This window comes from Epargyreus clarus, unplaced genomic scaffold (assembly GCF_041222505.1).
Source record: "Epargyreus clarus isolate Ecla_fem2 unplaced genomic scaffold, WU_Ecla_fem_2.2 ptg000006l, whole genome shotgun sequence".
Lineage (NCBI taxonomy): Eukaryota > Metazoa > Arthropoda > Insecta > Lepidoptera > Hesperiidae > Epargyreus > Epargyreus clarus.
Genome location: NW_027332214.1, coordinates 756,488 through 776,354, shown reverse-complemented (window position 1 = coordinate 776,354; position 19,867 = coordinate 756,488). Strand labels below are relative to the sequence as shown.

Below are 19,867 nucleotides of genomic sequence, written 5' to 3'. Positions count from 1 at the left end.
TTTAGAACAGCTAAAAAGGGAGTAGCAGGTATGAAATTATAGACACAAATAAAATTTATACTTTTATTTCAATATACGATTATATTTCACGAAGATAAGTAAGTTACTATAAAATCCTAATACTTTAACGTGGGAAGCTACATAATTAGTTTTTTACTCTAACCCATATAAAGTAATACTTGCTTACAGCGAAAGAATAATTCACTACGTTTTGCTTATACAAACTAAATGCTTAAGGTTATCAGTGATTTTATTGGCATTTCAAAGTGGAGTCAAATACTTTATACATACTTTTACGGTACTATTAGTTACGTACGTAATTATAGTTATGTACTTTCTAAATCGTCGACTTTAACGATTAACTCATTACTATCAATCTGCTCTTATTACAAATTTGGCCAAATATGATTTGTATACTGTTTAAGATACAACAATATAGGTACACCTAGGAAGGTATACATTATATTATATTCAGTAGTAAGTACTTAATACTGTGTTCTAGAATACAAGGTTACACCAGCGAGGGTCTCTTCAAGCTGACGATGGGAACGTTCATGTCGGGCGGCGGCGGCGACGTCGGCGGCAGTCCCGTCAGCTTCGGGGCGGACTTGCAGGCCTACAGTAATCAAATATTACAATGTTATAAACGGCAATACTCTGTTTTTTTCGGGCCCATAACATAGGCAACGACTACGGAATCATGCAGGAATATTGCTAACATACTTGACGAAAAATATCAAACGTTGTACAATTAAATATCATCAATCACTATGAAGACCCATTCTGACAAAAGGCCACTAAGATCACTTTTATATTATCTTGTATATTAATTTTTGCTGTTATATGTCTAAGATATATTAATCTAACCTTGCCTATGTCGGATTGTATAATTCAGCATGCTTTTCTAAAATTCGTTTGTATAAAATAAAAATAAATTTACCTGTTTAACCTCGCTGACAGGAAAGAATAACAGTGATACAGTCACAAGAAGATTATAAATGGTACGGCCGTGCCCCTTTTTTGGCTCGACTTGGCGGGGGCACTACCGTGCCCCCAGATTATTACAACAATTTCAAAACAAGTTATATTAGCGTCAATAAAAATCACTCATTAGGTATGTGATTAATTCATTTCGTCTTAAGGAAATGATATTGATTAGAAACATTTACCCACATTAAACAAAAGGGAATCAGAATGAAACATGGAACTAAATGTTGCAATTATTCCCTTAATATATTAGTTATTATTGAAATCACAGTGAATAAAATTATGTCAGAGAACATATAATTTTTATGGAATTGAAACTAAATGCTCATTTAATCTTTAACATTTGTATTTGTAACAAAAAGGAAACGGACACAAAAAATAAATATTTTTCATGCAATCTCTTTTCAACCATTTGTCAAAATCACTGTAAAGTTTACACCTCTGAATATGTAATCTTAATTTTTATCATTCGTAATTGAAATCTGTGAAATTAAATTATACCTAATAGCCTAATAGTTTATACGAAACAAATAAATACAGACAATTATAGGACTATCTAAAAACAGTATTTTGAAGCCTAAAAATCCTTTCATGCATTCATACAATAATCTAGAAAAAATCTGTTCTAAAGTTTTGAACTTTTAAATCTTTTTCAATAAGACAACTTCTAGATTTTTAGATTTTTAGATATTAATATTGCGATTTCGACAAATGGATTGGACTCTATATCTTGTACCTTAATAAGGCGAGTAGGGCGTGCCACATCGATGTATCTATCACAAAAAATATCCATTAAATTTACACCTATACGAAATGTTACAAATTATACATTTGGACATCGAGTTCAATCTGTATAATTGTTATTTAATGTTCATTTAATGTTCTCCTACAATAATTAAGATGTGAAATGCGTCGCATAGTCATCATTTTTAATTTTATACATTTTATAATTTAATTAAAAACAAAACATATTAAAACAACAGCTCTGTATAAGATTTTTATTTCCAACAACATGATAACGTTCACTTTCATATGTATACTACTAACGATGCATTGTATAAAATGTATAATACATTTTAAAAATCTTATAACATGTAATGGTTGAGATTTAATAAACGAGATTATGTTCATGTGTATAATGTAAGAACTAGATATACCAGTATTGTATAAGTAGTCGTGGAGTGTTTAAATGTTTAGAAAGTGTGTTAGACACTTTACAATATACAATACAAACAAACACTTCGTTATTTCAATCCGTAACATTGTAAAGTTTACATACAGAAATTTCATGAAATGTGTTAAAGAGGACCTTGAGGGCATAGAACAGGGTCAAGAAAACTCACTTCGGACACAGCAGTATCCAATATGGATGTGTCAGTCAAAACCCATTTTTAAAGAAATAAATTCGGTTTTTCAGTCCATCTTTGACTATGGAAGATAAATTGCAAACGATGCAGGCAAGTTAGTCTTTACAATGTTTTCAGAGATCACAGATGACCATCTAAAGATCAAAGAAACTTTCTCTTTAGTAAAAAATGTTTATTAGGTAACTCATTTCGTGGTCAATGTTACGGAATGAAATAACATACAAAGTTCTTACATACAAACATTGACGGTATGCGACAAGGCAATGCTTTTCTGACAATTGCTTATTTTGCGCGAATCGACATAAGTATTGAATGATGTAATTTCAGAAAAGTAAGAAATAGATGAATTTTAAACTCAAATCTTACAACATTGCCTTATAACATAACAGAACATCATAAACGTTAAAATACAAACAAACATATAAAAAGTAAAAGCAAGTTCAATCACAATAAATGTTACGTAAAAACAAATTAAGCTTATTTAATAACATAAACACACAACAATCAACATTTTTAAAAGTATAAGTATACCTATTATTTTATAGTTCATATTACGTGTAAGCTGTCATAAAGGAGTTCCCCAAGGAGACCCTTGAGACACATTTATGTAGTACATATATGGTAAATATAGCATTATTATTTTAAAAAGTTATGTTTCGTTTTCAATATAGTATGAAAATGGTTTTTGATTTGCTTTGCTTAAACTTAATTTTGGAGATAATTATTGAGATTTAGTACGATACAAAATACACGGATTATTTAATTTTATTTCAGTTTCAAACCCAAATTTTACGTTATCACAACAAATACAACACATAGTTAATGTACTCGTGTTGGATACGGAATAGAATTTAGAAAATAAGCAATGGTTATTTTCATTGGTTAAAATATGCATCTATTTAAAGGATCAATAATATTTAATAAATTTGTATTTACTTTCAAAAACTTTACGAACCTACCTTTGTTAGTAAATGTACTTACAAGTAAAAAAAATGTAGTACCATTACTAAGCTTTTATCTCATATTAACGTTATTGCTTATATACCCATTCAACAAGATGAGTTCATTAAATTTCTGATAAATATGTATACTACTACAGAAAAAACATTTTATGTTGTATTGGATGATTATGTATATAATAATGATCTTTCTTGTGGAAAAGAAAACGAAATTTGTTGTTCTGTAAAATAGAAATTTTATTCTATTAATCTATATTCTATGTACAATAAAAAAATTAAAATGATATAAATGATTAAATAAATAAACAAACCTGTAAAATAGAAAAACGACATTAAACGTTTTTTATTCCACTAAAACATTTGTCTATTTAAATTTATGTGACATAGAATTTAATGTCTCAAATAAATAGACAATAGAGAAAAAGTTCATAGATAAAAAAAATAAATTAACTTTTTCTTTACATGTATATACATATATCTTACGATTTATAGAGTGATAATATGGTAGAGATAATATGGTGACTTATAGTTAAAAGTTCAGTAAGTAATTATGGTGGATGTAATAGAATTTAAACTATGGAACAGTTATTTAAAAGTTTTGTTAAGATTATTTATTATCATCTTTACTTCATATTATAAGCACAACCATGATACTAGACTAGGGAAAAAATGTTACTCTATGAAACCGTAATATGATTTTATGTTTAATATTCTATTATTGATTACCAAACCACGTAATATATTTATTTTTATTTAGTTGATCGCATGAAGAACAATAAAAGTTCTTGACAGTATGTGAAGTCTACCAATACACACTTGGCCAACGCGGTGGATTATGGCCTAATCCTTCTCATTGTGAGAGGATACTCGTGCCCAGCAGTGGGACGATAATGGGTTGTCGATGACGTTAAAACAATGAGGAGTGAAGAGTTTTTAAATGTCTCACTTGCAAGCAGAGAGCTAGAAGCCAAATATATTATTATTATAGTGCTATAGTAATTCCCTTATTACGGCTTATAACGTAGAAGTTTATGGAATCTAGTGAAGTAAAGCTTGATCGTAAAGGGTATAACTACTAGGAATGGCACTTTCAACCTTAGCAACTCCTAATTATCACATTGAGGGAAATTCACTCATTCACTTATATTATTCAATATAACGTTAACATATAGAATCCGTTGTAAAATATGTATAGGTCATCGCTGGAACTTTCAGGGTGTTGTTAGTTATTTCAAGAAATTAAATTAAATCAACATATTTTTATTTTTTTTTAATATTAATAGACAAAATACTATTTAAGACCATACATTCCTATATTATAAGTAACTAATAACTGAGAAGAATTCTCAAGTAGCCAAACTCATAATTATGATAGAATTAGATTTGATTAAATAAATTAATTTCAATTAGGTATTGATTTTGTTCAATATTTATCGTGGCTATATGTTGATCCTTATTCAAATGTAAGCGATTATTTCCGGTAAAGTACATTGTGACACTCTAATTAACTGGCATGCCAAACATTTTGCCATAGTGACAGGCATGCCACTTCGAAACTAACATGGGGTACTTAGAAAATTTATTAAGTTATTAATGTAAAAAAGTGATAAAATAACAAAATAGTGTTATCATTTTAAATGATTCCTAAAAGCTCCACCGATAAAATACATATTTCATAATAATAAATTGATTAACATCTAATTATTGGGGCTCGGGGCCCACCCTGTCGGGCCCTGTAGCGTCGACACATGCCATACAAAAACGATTCATGATTATAATTGGTTAATATGTTTATTATATTATAAATATTTAAGTATCCGACGCATCCACTGATCTTGCGTGGATGTTTAACTGCGGCTCGACATTCCTTCCTGAAATTATTATTTTGTTTAAGTAATTGTTTTATATTTTAGTATTTATTGAAAACACCTCTGAAATAAAATTATAACTAGTATTTTTATTTATCATTTTATTTTAAATAATGATATGTTATTTAGTTTAAAACAGACTGAAGTGGACATAATATGTATGTGACTGTACAGTTTTTAAAGAAGACAATGTAAAATAAAACGGCACCAAGCTTGTAGTTCGCTCTGATATTGCAACTAATACGATTTTGCATAGACGTAATTGAAAACACCCACAATAAGGCCAAATACTAATTTAGCTAATGGCAGTATTGCAATATCAGAGCGTACTACATTATGGACGTGGTATTAACGAATATTGATTTGACACACATTTTACACAAAATACAAACAAAACAAAGCCCACTTTATGTTAAAGAAACACACCAAATTTGTACACTGTGTGTAAGGTAATAATATGAACAATAAACCTTCAAAGTATTAAAGTAAATATAATTTATTTAGACGTAGTGTGACGAGGGGTTTTAATGTGTGAGGTGTTATGCGCTGTGGAGTATTGAATAGATTTGGGGGCTTAGCGATGTGTTGGGGGAGGGAAACTTTGGGATATTACCGTGTGTTACGTTTGTGGGATGGTATGGAGTACAATGGGACGTTGTGGAGTATTTTGGGGTGTTGTGGAGTACTGAGCTATTTTGTTTGCTATTTAATGTTCGTGGGGTATTGTGGTGTATTGTGGGGTACTGTGTTGTATCATGTCATACCTTGAAGATGTTGGTGAGCTCGTCGAGCAGCGTCTCGTGTCGGAAGGAGACGCGGATGTCGGGCACGTTGGTGCGCGTGATGTCGTTGCCGGCCACGCCCTCGCGCTGGTAGTTGGGGCCGAGCCAGTACTGCTTCATCTGTAACACAATTCATTTGTATTAATTCTTCCACTCATTTTAAATTTCTATTTTGAAGCTAAAATCAATATATCGAAAGTCGTGTTTTCAAAAATGCATTGATTTCTACATATTAATTGTACGTAATTCTTCATTGTCTTTATTGAGGTCTGTCTGTCCGGTGTCCAGATCCACTAACTTAAATCAGTTAATCTGATTGCTTTATATTATATAAATTATAAATTTATTTTGTATTTTTTTACTTTCACTGCTTCAAAAGTATATTGTATTGGACATTAGACATAGTAGAGCTAGATCTCGTAGCGTACCTCGTGAGGGAAGCCGGACATGAGCACGGAGTTGCGCGCCAGCTCGCACATATCGCAGGAGCTCAGCTTCCACACCTGCGCCGCGATGCTGTACTCCTCCATCAGCGGCTCCTGCGCACGCGCATACATAAGGCTTACAAATATTGTTCTATCGTAAAAGTCATATTAGCTTTATAAAACGCAGTTATTAGTGAATTCATTATACGTTTTTTAAAATATTTATCTTTAATAATATGAAATTCCAATATGCCCCTGCCCGACCGCCTGTCTCTTTATAATGATAATATTTAAAACAGCTAAAAAATGTTATACCATAGAAATTTATCATAGTGTAAATTAAAACGCACTTAATATCAACGTGAAATTTAATACAGAAATTAAATAAGCACATCTATAAGTTAACCCATATATACCATCGTCCATCTCTTAAGATATAACTGCAATGTAACTGATTCTGTCACGATAAATTGATCAAATATTAACTCCACTCCAACATAAAATTTCGAAGTAAAGTGTACCTTGGTGAAGTGGAACTGCAGCGGGTCGTCAGTGGAGAGCGTGATGCAGAGCCCGCGCGCCAGGAACTCCGGCAGCGGGTTGCGGTGGTAGTTCAGGAACAGCGAGTTGTTGCTCAGCGGGGACATCGCGATCGAGATCTGCGCCAGGTAGTACAGGTACTGAAGTACCGGCACCTAGAAGAAACACATTATTTAACATAGTAAAACATAGAGTTTTTAAAATAACATTTTAAAATGCGTAATAGAAAATGTTTCATCCGTTCAGTAAAGATAACGTCAAACTTATTTCCTCTGTACAGGCAGCGTCAAACTTTTAATACATTCTGTATTTTGTTTTATAATATAAGAGTAGGAGACGAGCATGCAGTCCACCTGATGATAAGTGGCTACTGCCGCCCATGGACATCTGTAATCAACCCCAGATAGGATTAGATATTCCTACCTGAGGTCGGCCACAGATGCGCCGCTGCCCCTGAGGACTAAGCTAGAACGCCTCGGAAAAGTCTGTCTCCCTTACCACACCCTTCAAACCGGAACACAGCAGCGCCTAACACTGCTGGTAGGAATAGGTGTGGCGGTGTTGCCGCCGGAGTCGAACCACAAAGGTTTTCTACCTTCAATAGGCAGTGTCAATTGTATCCACTCTATACACCTTCAAAGTTGAATACACAGTATAGATGTAAAACTTGTCCCGTCTGTACAGACATCGTTAAACTTGTAATGCGATCTGTATAGACAGCGCGTTTTAGTTCGTTCTGTATAGACAACGTCAAATTTTAAGTCCACTCTGTATAAGCAACGTCAAACTTTTAGTCCATTTACTATATAATAATTTGAGGAAAATATCAAAGTGTCAATTACCTTTCTCAACAGCAGTCCGTGTGAGATGTTCTCAGCGAGCATAAAGCCGCACACCAGATGCTGCACCGGACCAGCTTCTCCGCAATGAGGCCGCAGCACGAACGTATTTAAACCTTGCTCCCTAAAACAATAAAATACAATTATTATAATATAAATTAATTTATTTCTTTGTGTAGTCGTTATTCCAGATAAATCAGTAATCAACTCTACGAGTAGACAAGAATCCTGCGGTCAACTACACATATGATGCAACTCTGACGATTACTTTGAAGTATTTTGAGTTTTGCCTTTTTCTAGTCTTCAAACCTGAACACAGCACTTCTCTTGCTAATTTAAATATTTTCTCATGTCCACGTCCGCACCCAGCATCGAGTTCTCCGGCTTGGACTAGTCGTAACACAGCACGTGCTAAGGGAACACATTACAGTAACACGGTGCGTACTTGCGGAAGTGGTTGAGCACGGTGATGTTGCTGTACATGTAGTAGAGGTAGTAGGCGTAGGGCGGGTTCTCGACGTCGTCCCAGCCGCCCGGCGCTCGCACGTCCGCGTCCAGCATCGGGTTCTCCGGCTTCGACTCGTCATCCACGCTGTCGAAACCCACCACGTGCTGGGGGAATAAAGCATTAGATATATGGTATTAGATATACGGATTATATATACGGCATTAGATATACGGCATTAGACATACGGCATTAGACATACGGCATTAGACATACGGCATTAGATGTATGGCATTAGATATACGGCACTGGATATACGGCATTAGATACACAGCATTTGATATATGGCATTAGAAGTACCCGCGGCGTTAGACATACACATTCCGATAACACAAATACACTAACTATAAGTTCAGGATATTATATATCCTATGCCAGGTGGTAGAACCCTTTGTGGTTCGACTCCGGCGGCACCACCGCCACACCTATTTCTACCTAATAACAGCAGTGTTAGGCGCTGCTGTGTTCCGGTTTGAAGGGTGTGGTAAGGGAGACAGACTTTTCCGAGGAATTCCAGCTTAGTCCTCAGGGGTAGCAGCGCATCTGTGACTGACCTCAGATAGGAATATCTAATCCTATCTGGAGTTGATTACAGATGTCCATGGGCGGCAGTAGCCACTTACCATCAGGTGGACTGCATGCTCGTCTGCTACTCCTATAATATAAAAAAAAAAAAAAATAAATAAATAAATAAAATGAGAACGCACGCGGAACCTACGTCTAGTTATATGTACATCTAATAGACATAAAACCAGTCAATCATGTGCAATAGGGAATATGCATGTGATTTAGATTTGCTTGTTATTTTTTTCCTCGGTACATTACGGTCCTGAAATTACATATAAACGTTTATTTTTTCTTTATTTCGTATTAAATTCTTTAAAACTTTAATCAAAAATCGTAAATTATGCGCGCGAAATTCAAATTTGCAAAACGCATTCCCGTTGGTCGAATCGAAAAATGACGTCACATAGCGTGTTACTATGTTTATCGGCGTCGATATTCAAACTGTTTGAGAGAAAAATTGTTTTTGGCTATATTCCTACAGTGTTATTTATTACCTAGTGCGATTTTTCTACATAGTATTATTAGAAATAATCAAGAACAATGATTGAAAGTAGTTTTGTCAAAGCATAATCGGACTATTTACCTAAAATATGCAAAATGAATAAACTGGTTTTTATGCATAGGTCGATTCAGAAATTTTTAACTGATCATAACTTATTTTGTTAACATTATTTTTTTTCTATAATATAGGAGTTGCAGACGAGCATACAGTCCACCTGATGTTAAGTGGCTACTGCCGCCCATGGACATCTGTAATCAACCCCAGATAGGATTAGATATTCCCACCTCAGGTCGGCCACAGATACGCCGCTACCCCTGAGGACTAAGATGGAACGCCTCGGAAAAGTCTGTCTCCCTTACCACACCCTTCAAACCGGAACACAGCATCGCCTAACATTGCTGTTATTAGGTAGAAATAGGTGTGGCGATGGTGCCGCCGGAGTCGAACCACAAAGGGTTCTACCACCTTCAACCTATCACCTATGTTCACCTATCTTTATAATATTATAATAGATTATAATGCATTTTGTGTGTTTAACGAAGTAGATGATCAATGCAATATTTTAAAATTATTTACCTAAAATTATTGTTTGTTATAGTAAATGCAAATGTTAATGCGATTTTGGAGATACTTTATCTGTTTCCTATAATCTTGCACCACATTTTTCGTATTTTCGCATCTTTTGCAAAAGAAAAAACACTATATAATGTATTTATACTAGTGGTTTTGCACAATAACTCTAGGAAATATTTATAAAGTTGTTATTTAGCCTTTCCCATGATGTAAATAGCGATGAAACCTGAAAACGTTTAATAACACCCTTATGTGCATACAGTTATCATCAATATCAATACAAATCACGCTACGTGACGTCATTCGTCGTCGTTCAAAGAGCGCGTAAAATGGCGGCGTTCAAATGTGTCAAATTTTATTGATACTTTAAATAATTTTTAAAAAAATATTTCAAATACTAATAAAATTATTTATATTTTTTACTATGTTAAAACGATGTGATAAGTGGTTTAAAATAATAAAATAAAAATGTGCATATTCCCTATTCGAGCCACGCCTATGTTTATAATATATGGAAAATGTGATTATATACAATGAAGTTAAAGGGGGATAAAAATCGCCTTAATTGCCTCGAAAAAAGAATGATACGGCCGTGCCGCTTTTTTTTCGATCGACTTGGCGGACGCACTGCCGTGCCTCCAGATTTTGACTACCAACACAGACACGGGTCGTCTGACGTTTAGTGTATGTAGAAATAAACGGACTTAAAGCAGAAGTTTTCCAATTTTTGTTCAATCTACAATGCTCAATGTCTGTAAATGGATGTTATAAGAACTCAATTTTTACTCGAGGATTTTTTTACAGCAAAAATGGCTCCTTTGAGCCGCATTATTTCTTCATGTCTTTATCATGACACTAACGTTAAAAACATCACTTCCGGTATATACATGCAAGTCTCTATACAAATAAAAGTATTTTTACTTGAAAGGACTCATCATAAGATAAATTATTTCTACGAGAGACCTTTGTCTAAAATTGCCAAGTAAAAGTAGTATTTAAAGCATGAAAGATTTTTAATATTGATATGGTCTCATAAGATGTTGTTAGGTTAGGTAGTTACGTAAGACCTTAAGACAGAAGGTCCCTTAAGTAGGGACTGAATACATTAATCGACTTGGTATTACATGGATCTCACAACTTTTTTACGGTAGAAGAACTGAGTTGCGAAACTTGGATTTTTTACAAGTCATGTTTTTTATGAAAGATCTTTGTCTCAAATTGGATCAGTGTTGTAGTGTAGGTATCTATTAAGTAGATGTATGTACATTGTCTCATGTATGTCAGTAGAGAGGGTAGCTGTAAAAGTCAGTCTGGTGACGTATGAGATACGGATCCGACGTGCAGTCCTGCTCGGAGTTGGTGTAGTGGTGAGAACCTCAAGGGCACCTCAATGCACTGGGCATGTATGCCCTTGAGGTTCTTACAGACATTATAATTGTTAAAAACAGTTTAAAAGTACTCACTGTGAGGAACTTGTGCAGTTCGATATTGCTGTTGGGGTCGTTGGTGACCTCGAACAGCGGCAGGAAGATGTTGCTCAAGAATTCCTGGAAGTTGTTCATGATCTTGTTCGACTTGAAGATATCGCTGGAAGAGACGACGGTACATTAGTTTTTGCTAAGTGTCAGTACTAAACGCCTACAGTACTCTGCTTTGCAACAGGGTAATGGAATAAGTTCTGGGTCATTTACAATTGTGAGGAAAGCCCCATACTCAATACAGAAACATAAAAAGTGTTGCAACCAATTCACTATAGGAATCTTGTCAAAAATAGCGGCGGATTTAAATCCAAAAGGGCGACATCTTTGTGACCTTGACAGCATAACACGTAATAAAAGCGGCATGTTTGGCAGGAATTTACTTTTAATATGCAAATTTAAGGGCTGTTGTGAACAGCAATGTATTTAAATGTAGGGCATTTTTTACGAATCCTGTTTCAATTAGTTACGAAAATAGATCTTCACTTCTTTCATAACATAAGAAAATCCGTATACATGTAACAAAGAACAATTTAAATTTCTAATAAATTAATAAAATATTTGTAAAGCTCACTAGAGTCGCGGTATCTGTATGAGCCAGCGCACGTTGTCGGAGTGCACGTCGTACTGGATGGCCCACTTGGCCAGCTTGGCCCACTCCGTGGCGCTCTTGCCGTAGATGGACAGTCGCAACTCCGCGTTCTGATACTTGCTCTCCTCGAGGTCCGATGCCACTTCCTACATCATTATTTTGATTAGGTTACCAAGTTGCTTGTGTTAATTTGATTTGATATACGCGCCAAACTGCTAGTCCACTCTGAAGTTGCTGCGAGTTGTAGTCATACAATTTGCTATAGCGACGCGATTCATTTCTATATTCAGAGCGCACTAGCAGTTTTACGCGGACTATACCTATTTCTATCTTGTAGATATGTTCAAACTGATATGTTCTGATTGTAAGGGGAAATTATGTGTCAATTGACAATGTTAAATCTTTAAGACGTTAAGTTATACAATAACGATAGTATGTATTTATTTTTCATGAATTCCAGATTAGTCCTTTGAAACACTATGCAACTATAATCGATTTTCTGTAGTTCTTTAGTGGATCTAACTTCATCAGTTACTTCCAGATGTTTATGATCGGCAGTGACCATTTAACATAATGTTAAATTAATGCTTTAAAACTAGTCTGTCAATATACTTTTTTAAATGGTAAATCAGGGGAAATTCGTCGATACTATTATGTTGCGAAAGGTGATATGTAAGAAGGAGGTGTAGAATTCAATTATCAAACATTTAAAATCTGGTTAACCAAGACGTGAGTTCATCGTCAAAACTATAATATTTAAAAAGAAATAGAAAGCATATCTTTACCTTGATGATCCTGGCGAAGTACTTGCCGTTCATGTAGTTGTCTGTCTTGAGGAACACCTCGCGCAGCCGACTCTCCCCGATGGGGTTGTACTTCGCGTTGAACTTGTCGAAGCGGTGGAACGTGTTCCTATCCTGCAGATCAGATAATAGTTGCCATTTACAAAAGAAGATCGATAAAAATATTTTTTATTCCATACAAATAAAATTTATTATTAAAAAAATATAAATCGTTGATTGAAAAAAATGGAATCCAAAATGGCGACTTTTGTATGATACATGCTCCCTCTCACACCTTTTGAAAAAGAGCAAGAAGTAGAAAGATATACCGGTATATAAGGTAATATTTATTTAAAGAATTGTAAGTGCATTTTTGTTAATTTTATGCATCATCAAGCAATAAGGTTCTTAAGTAGTTTAAGTTGTTATGTAGAGTTATTTTAAATACGTCATTTTCCAAAGTACTTACAGCGTGCACGTCGAGCATGTCGACGGTGAGGTCGTAGGTGCTGAGGTTCATGGACTGGAACACCGCCTTCAGCGTCATGGGCGTGCCCTTGTGCAGGGTCACCACCTGCAATAAACATGTTCATTAAAATTCAATGCGTCTTTACACTTCTTTCATAGTCTTAGTCTCATTGAAATCAGCTATATAAATAAAATTAATTATACAATTCACGTTGGTATTGGCTAAAGAAATATGTACTAGACTGTGGTATGGTAGTGGTAGTGGTCTTGCGTTTTGCTACCGTTAAATACGTAGTTATTATAAGCAATCTCTCTCTAATTGCTCTCTAGACGTCCTTATTCGGCGGCGTCTATTATAGAACTGACAGACGTTTGGCAAACAGTTCGTACTTGCCGGTGGGTAGTTAGCTGTCAGTCTGACAGCGCTCGCTCATAAGTAACTTCAAATAAACAATACTGTAAAACTTAAAAAGAAGGATTCTTATAATTCTTGGAGGATGAGGTACTATTACTTAAACAGTTAGGCTTTTATGCTACAAAATGTACAAAATGTATTATAAGTCAAATTAGTGAAAATTCTAGACTCATGAGAACAGAAAATGTATCGTACCTCATCCGCATGTGTCTTGAGTGTCTTCTTGATGAAGCGCAGCAGGTGCTTCTGATTCATACATGACGCCGCATGGATGTGAGTGTCCACTTTCCTGTCAACCATACAATACATGTATATCATACAACAAACAATATGAGAAAAAGCCCTCGAAATGCAACGCTGCAATGAACCAACATTTAAGAGATTATAAAAATATTTTTTTGATTAAGTAAGTATCTATCAAATTTTAATAAAATATCATACCCAGACATGTGAAGTATTTGTTTATTCAAGTGGTGGCTCACCTTATGTTGTAGAAGTCTCTGTGCGGGACGGCCTTCTGCGAGGCGAGCTCGCGCAGCTCGTTGAGCAGCACGTGCAGCTGGAACTTCGACGACAGGTAGCTCAGACGACGGTAGCAAAACGATTTACTGGGGACAAAGTAATAGAATAAATCTTCACATAGGGCTAAGGGCAAGGGGAGAGTACTGTGATCATTGTCCTAAGTGACCTGCCTGGATCTGAAAATACTATTGGTATATGATATTTTTTGGTGTCAAAGTAGCCGTAAATTATTGTTTAGCTGGTTTCACCTAAAATTTCTCCACGATCGGCCAGACATTCGTCCTACCGTATTTAAAAGTGTGTGAATTTAAAATAGCAATAATCTTATTTATCAACAAAAAAACTTAAAAACAAATTTTCATACGTTAAATTCGCCCGCAAAAGCAGTGATAGCCTAATGGTTAAGAAACTCGGGGTCTTGATTACTTAAACGGTGATGGAGAAGATCGTGACGAAACCTGGATACCTAAGAAATTTTTAAAAGTTTTCAAAGGCATATGAAGTCTACCAATTCGAACTTGGCCAGCGGAATGGACTATGGCCTAATCCTTCCCATTCTGAATGGAGACCCATGTCCAGCAGACAATAATGTGTTGATGATGAAATTCGCCTACCTGCATGATAAAGAGCACACACTGACAGCAAGAAACTTATATATAGGAAACACATAAACAAACAAGACAGTAACATCGACTCACAGCGGTCCATCCGCGATCATGCTGCACATGGTGTTCTTGTCCTGGATGTACTGCTGCAGCGTGATGTAGTCGTAGGGCAGGCGCTGTCCGTCGCGGTACAGGTTGAAGACGCCCGCGTCGGAGCGGATGCTGCAGCCCGCCGCGCCCGGCGTCGGCCCCTCCCACGGGTCCTTGTCGCGGAACGGCGGGTGCACGATGTGGTCTGGGGGAAGTGGCTAGTGAGTAGTGGCTAATGGGTAGTGGCTAGTGAGTAGTGGCTAGTGAGTAGTGGCTAGTGAGTAGTGGCTAGTGAGTAGTGGCTAGTGAGTAGTGGCTAGTGAGTAGTGGCTAGTGAGTAGTGGCTAGTGAGTAGTGGCTAGTGAGTAGTGGCTGGCGAGTAGTGGCTAGTGAGTAGTGGCTAGTGGTTATTTAAGTTTCAATCTAGAGATAAAAGTGAGTAAATGGTTGGGAACCCAGGACCTTTTCTCCCGCATAACACCATAGGGAAAAGGGGGTGACTGAAAATCAGCGCTGAACAGGATCACAAACTTTGTCAGCAAAATGAGTCACTTCCTTTTGCCCATTATTAATTTTAAGTTAGCTTGTAATGTGTATTCTTTTGTAATTTAAAGGCAATAAATGTTTATTATTATATTATTATTATTATTATTATTATTATAAAGGTGTAGTGGCGGTTTATGCATAACGCAGTTTCTATGTCGCTTGAAGTTATAATTTAAAATTGTACATGGGAGTTCTTTGGGAATGATTTTCCAAAATTCACCAGCCGAACGATGTTGAATGAAATAATGGAGAGGTATACTTGTAAGTAATTTATAATTGTTTATCTATACTAATATTATAAAGAGGAAAACTTTGTTTCTATGTTTGTTTGTAATGAATAGGCTCGAAAACTACTGGACCGATTTTAAAAATTCTTTCACCATACGAAAGCTACTTTTCACGAGTAACTTAGGCTATATTTTATGTGAAATATATTTGATAAATAGATTTTGAGGCGGTACAAAGTTTGCCGGGTCAGCTAGGTTACCATGAGCGTTTAGGTTGTAGACTGTATTAGTTGACTTTATAAGCGTGAAGAATTTAACTGACATCACATGACATTCTGGAACTATTGTAGATTAAGTATACCTATGTACTGAGGGTATAGCCTGATCTCTCCAAAAGATCTAGCATATTTATAACATTTTCCAGATTAAAACGATAACAGAACACAAGTTAAGCATAGGATTCAATATTGACATTTTTGCTCGATTTCAGTATTTGATACGACCAACATATACTTAAATTAGTTCACTGGAATATTACTAAAGTGCAATCACTGTCATCATAAGAAACTCTGAATTATTTTATAGCTTTACATCTTGTGTTCCTTACCAGCAATATCCTTAGTAGCCTTGGCACTCGGCGTGTGGTTGCCAGCAGAGTCAGCGTCCATGCTGCGGACAAACCGAGCGGTGATGTTGGCGAAGCTCTGGCTCGACATCTCCATGTACCGCTTGCGGATTTGTAAAGCCTGAACTAGGTAGGATGAAGCCTGTTGCAAATCCTCTAGTGGTACCTGATGTAAAAAGATGAATATAAACGTAACGTAATAACGTTAACAAACATGACGAAGATTAAGTCATATTCTGATAGATTACCACGATTAGTCCAATTTTTAAATAATAAAATTGGCAATATATTGATTGCGTTCTAGTCAAAGTTTATCAGGTGAAATCACCTTTAATCATTTAGCACCCAGATGCCCATGTAAGAAAAACCTATGTTTCATTTCAATTCGTTGAGAAAGATACAAATTGTTAGGCAATCCGCATAGGATGTTTTCAACCTTCCATGAAGTCCTCGACAAGACTGAACTTTTACCCCTTTCTTAAGCTATACAATATAATCCGGCCTCACCCCCGACGTGTCCTCCCCGCTGATGGCGACGCGCTGGAAGTGCGGCAACACGAAGTCCAGCTCGTCGTTGTCGCCGCGCAGCCGCGCCGCCTCCTCGAACACGGCCGCCGCGCCGCCCGCCTCGCTGCCCGCGTACGACCGCGCGGACTGACCGCATTCTGCCGCCCTGGGAACCGATGGGAAATGTGGATAAGTGTAACGGGTGGTTCTTCTGCAAGGATAGCGGACCTCCAAAGACTGTCTTATATTAAAACTTCCAACATCGAAGGATGTTTTTTTTTTTATAATATAAAAGTAGCAGACGAGCATGCAGTCCACCTGATGGTAAGTGGCTTACACTGCTGTTATTAGGCAGAAATAGGTGTGGCCATGGTGTCGAATTTGCTTTTGGAGTCAAACCACAGAGGGTCCTAGCACCTTCAGATGTAAGAGACTTTTGGGTATAAAGTCATAAAATAATGGGAATGGACCTCCTACCCGGCTAGATGATCGTGACTAGCGGCCGTGCTCCAACAGTCTCAGTTCAAGAAATTGAGAATACTTCTATAGTGTGATTCATAATCGAATGACGCCATCTTTTGACGAGTAGCGGTAAGTCACCAAAAAAGTAAAAAGTGCGTTTTTGGTCAAATGTATAACTAACTTTAAGACACCAATTATCAAATTATAAACCTGGTAATCACGTAACAACGAAGTTAAGCTGCTTTATTGTGATTTAAGAAAATAAATAACTAAGGCGTTTTAAGCAGGTCCTCGGGGATATACCGGTGTGTGGCTAAACTCGTTTACCACCAATTGGAATGCAGTCGTCAAAAGCAAAAAGCACACCGAAGCTAATGTGTCTGAAGAAAATAAGAACAAACTATTATAAGGACCATCATCATACATATACATAAGCTACCCTGTAAGCCGTTTACAACATTATTTCTCTCGGAAAATGAGAACCTAAATAGGTGAAGAATGTATAAATTAGAATTTAAATCTTACCCTATTATTAGATCAAGTTCGAGCCTCAATAGAATTGCGTGTCTAGGGTGACCTAACTTTGTCCCTGTAGTTCCGGGACTAGAATAGGGCTACGGTATCCCCTGCCTGTCGTAAGAGGCGACTAAAAAGGGGCTTCCGGGGTTGCCGGCGGCAAGAGAGGGAGCTCGAACCGTCCGGAGAGCAACCCCGGGAAGAACGGCGGCATGTGTGGTCGCATGCCGTCGTAAACACCAGGTGTGCGGGAGGAGCGTAAAGTGCTCCCCCCAGGGCAGAGCCCGACCGGGGCATCGCGCTCGGAGGACACCGGTTGTGTTCCATCGGAGATCCCGGAGTTCTCCACCAAGCGCTGAGGACGGCCACCGGGGGGGTTTTAGTGCGGTAAAAATCCCACATAACCCGGCGTCGCTCCCACTTCGTCGGGTAACTTTTGAAGGTTTCCCCCTCGAAAACAAAAAAAAAAAAAAGGGTGACCTAACTTACCCCACCGAGTGATAAGGTTATCTTATTTGAGTTAGATAATACCTACGTCATACTACCGACCCCGTATAATTATAATTATACTAAAAAAATAATTATAGTTTAAAAACTAAAAAAACACGCTAAAATCGCACAAGGAAAATCGTTAATCCTAATTCCTCTCGATCCTGATGAGGAGAATGGGATAAAATTATTAAAATCGTGTTTTGTCATAGATTCTTGATCCTCCTCCTCCTTGCGTCAATGTCCTCAATGCCGAGGGTCGTGACCCCCTCCACGGATCACGGATCCCGGACTTTATTGCACCATCGGTGCCGGTTCTCAGCAACGTGGATGGCTTCATGCATCTTGCTATTTAGAGTGGTGCGGAAATAGATTCTTGATAATTGTTCAAAATTTTAAATTAATGGGACCGCTCAAAGTGGCCATACATACATATATACAGGTCAAGCTAATAAAAGCGTGGTAAAAAAGGTAATCGAATGGTTTTATCCAATTTATCAATTTTAATTATAATGAAAAATAATATAACCTTCAAATAATTTAATCGCCTATTGAATAACAAATATTAACATTCGCAAAAAAATTACGAGTGAATAGATGTGGCTACCGAAACAATATTGAAAGAGTAATTTTGGCGACCACTTGAACGCTGTTCATATTTGCACAGGCAGTAATTAACTACACCATGACGTCAATGGCATAAAGATAAAAAATGATGAACGCTATTATTTTATGGTCTCAAATAATGTCTATGTCCCTATCACGTCACTATTCACTAATGCATATCGGAGACAGAATACGATTTTGATCCGCTGCAATGTTTTCTAGTTTTGCTACTAGATATATAAGTCGTTTTTGCTATAAGATATATGTAGATATTGTATATTGTAATATTACACCATAATACCATGGCGTTCGCCACCCATCCGTATCAAAGCAACATGATGGAGCATACTCCAAATCTTCTTCAATTGTAGAGCGAGGTCTATGCTCAAAATTAGGAAAAATAACTAATCTCTCCGTACAGACAAATAATTCGACAATTCATACAAACAATGATTAGGTAAGTTCGCGCCAAACTTCTAGTCCGCTCTAAAATTGTTGCGCGCAGATTTAGTTAGCATCATAGATCTATCACCTATAAAATATAGTATAAAATGTCATTGGTTAGCATATACTTCTCAACGTTAGGGGACACTGCAGCTTGCTTGTAACACAGCTCTGTACCCGTGGGCGAGAGCGGGTAACGGACGGGTGCCTTGTCCTACGCTGTCTTTGTCCCGCTAATATCTACAATTTGCTATTACGACGCGACTCGTTTCTATATTCGAAGCGGACTAGCAGTTTGACGCGGACTTTACCTACCTACACTATTTTTTTCGAAATATTTTAGTAGCTAAAAGGGTCATCGGGTACTATATATACGCACTGTACCAACTGTATCGATATATTTAAAATATTATCGTAATTTTTTTTAAGGTTACGTGTATCTTGAGATAACCTTAGTTTGTAGGGGTCTTGAAAATTTTCCTTTCATCATAATTAAGTATATTACCGCAAAATCTTTATTATTTATTCCTTCAAAGTAAATGTTGATTAGTTTTAAATAAGCACAAAAACATGATTCAA

General features: G+C 36.5%; 1 protein-coding gene across 7 annotated transcripts in view; it reads right to left on the bottom strand.

The window, feature by feature from the left end:
- Positions 1-49: 49 nt before the first annotated feature.
- Positions 50-19,867, bottom strand: part of LOC140742606 (AMP deaminase 2) — a 44,988-nt gene continuing 25,170 nt past the window's right edge. For 5 of the 7 annotated variants that reach the window (XM_073073528.1, XM_073073532.1, XM_073073529.1 and 2 more), the window contains 15 exons: positions 16,772-16,937; positions 16,247-16,430; positions 14,870-15,071; positions 14,132-14,257; positions 13,845-13,938; positions 13,236-13,340; positions 12,770-12,901; positions 11,967-12,130; positions 11,378-11,501; positions 8,213-8,379; positions 7,771-7,891; positions 6,910-7,083; positions 6,392-6,502; positions 5,946-6,083; positions 50-616 (listed from right to left, as the gene is read on the bottom strand). In XM_073073528.1, coding sequence (XP_072929629.1) covers positions 512-616; positions 5,946-6,083; positions 6,392-6,502; positions 6,910-7,083; positions 7,771-7,891; positions 8,213-8,379; positions 11,378-11,501; positions 11,967-12,130; positions 12,770-12,901; positions 13,236-13,340; positions 13,845-13,938; positions 14,132-14,257; positions 14,870-15,071; positions 16,247-16,430; positions 16,772-16,937 — 2,113 coding nt within the window. In that variant the 3' untranslated portion in view covers positions 50-511. Of the gene's footprint in view, positions 617-1,723; positions 1,761-5,009; positions 5,185-5,945; positions 6,084-6,391; positions 6,503-6,909; positions 7,084-7,770; positions 7,892-8,212; positions 8,380-11,377; positions 11,502-11,966; positions 12,131-12,769; positions 12,902-13,235; positions 13,341-13,844; positions 13,939-14,131; positions 14,258-14,869; positions 15,072-16,246; positions 16,431-16,771; positions 16,938-19,867 lie in introns of those variants that run through there. The other 2 variants (XM_073073533.1, XM_073073534.1) reach the window with 2 other exon arrangements.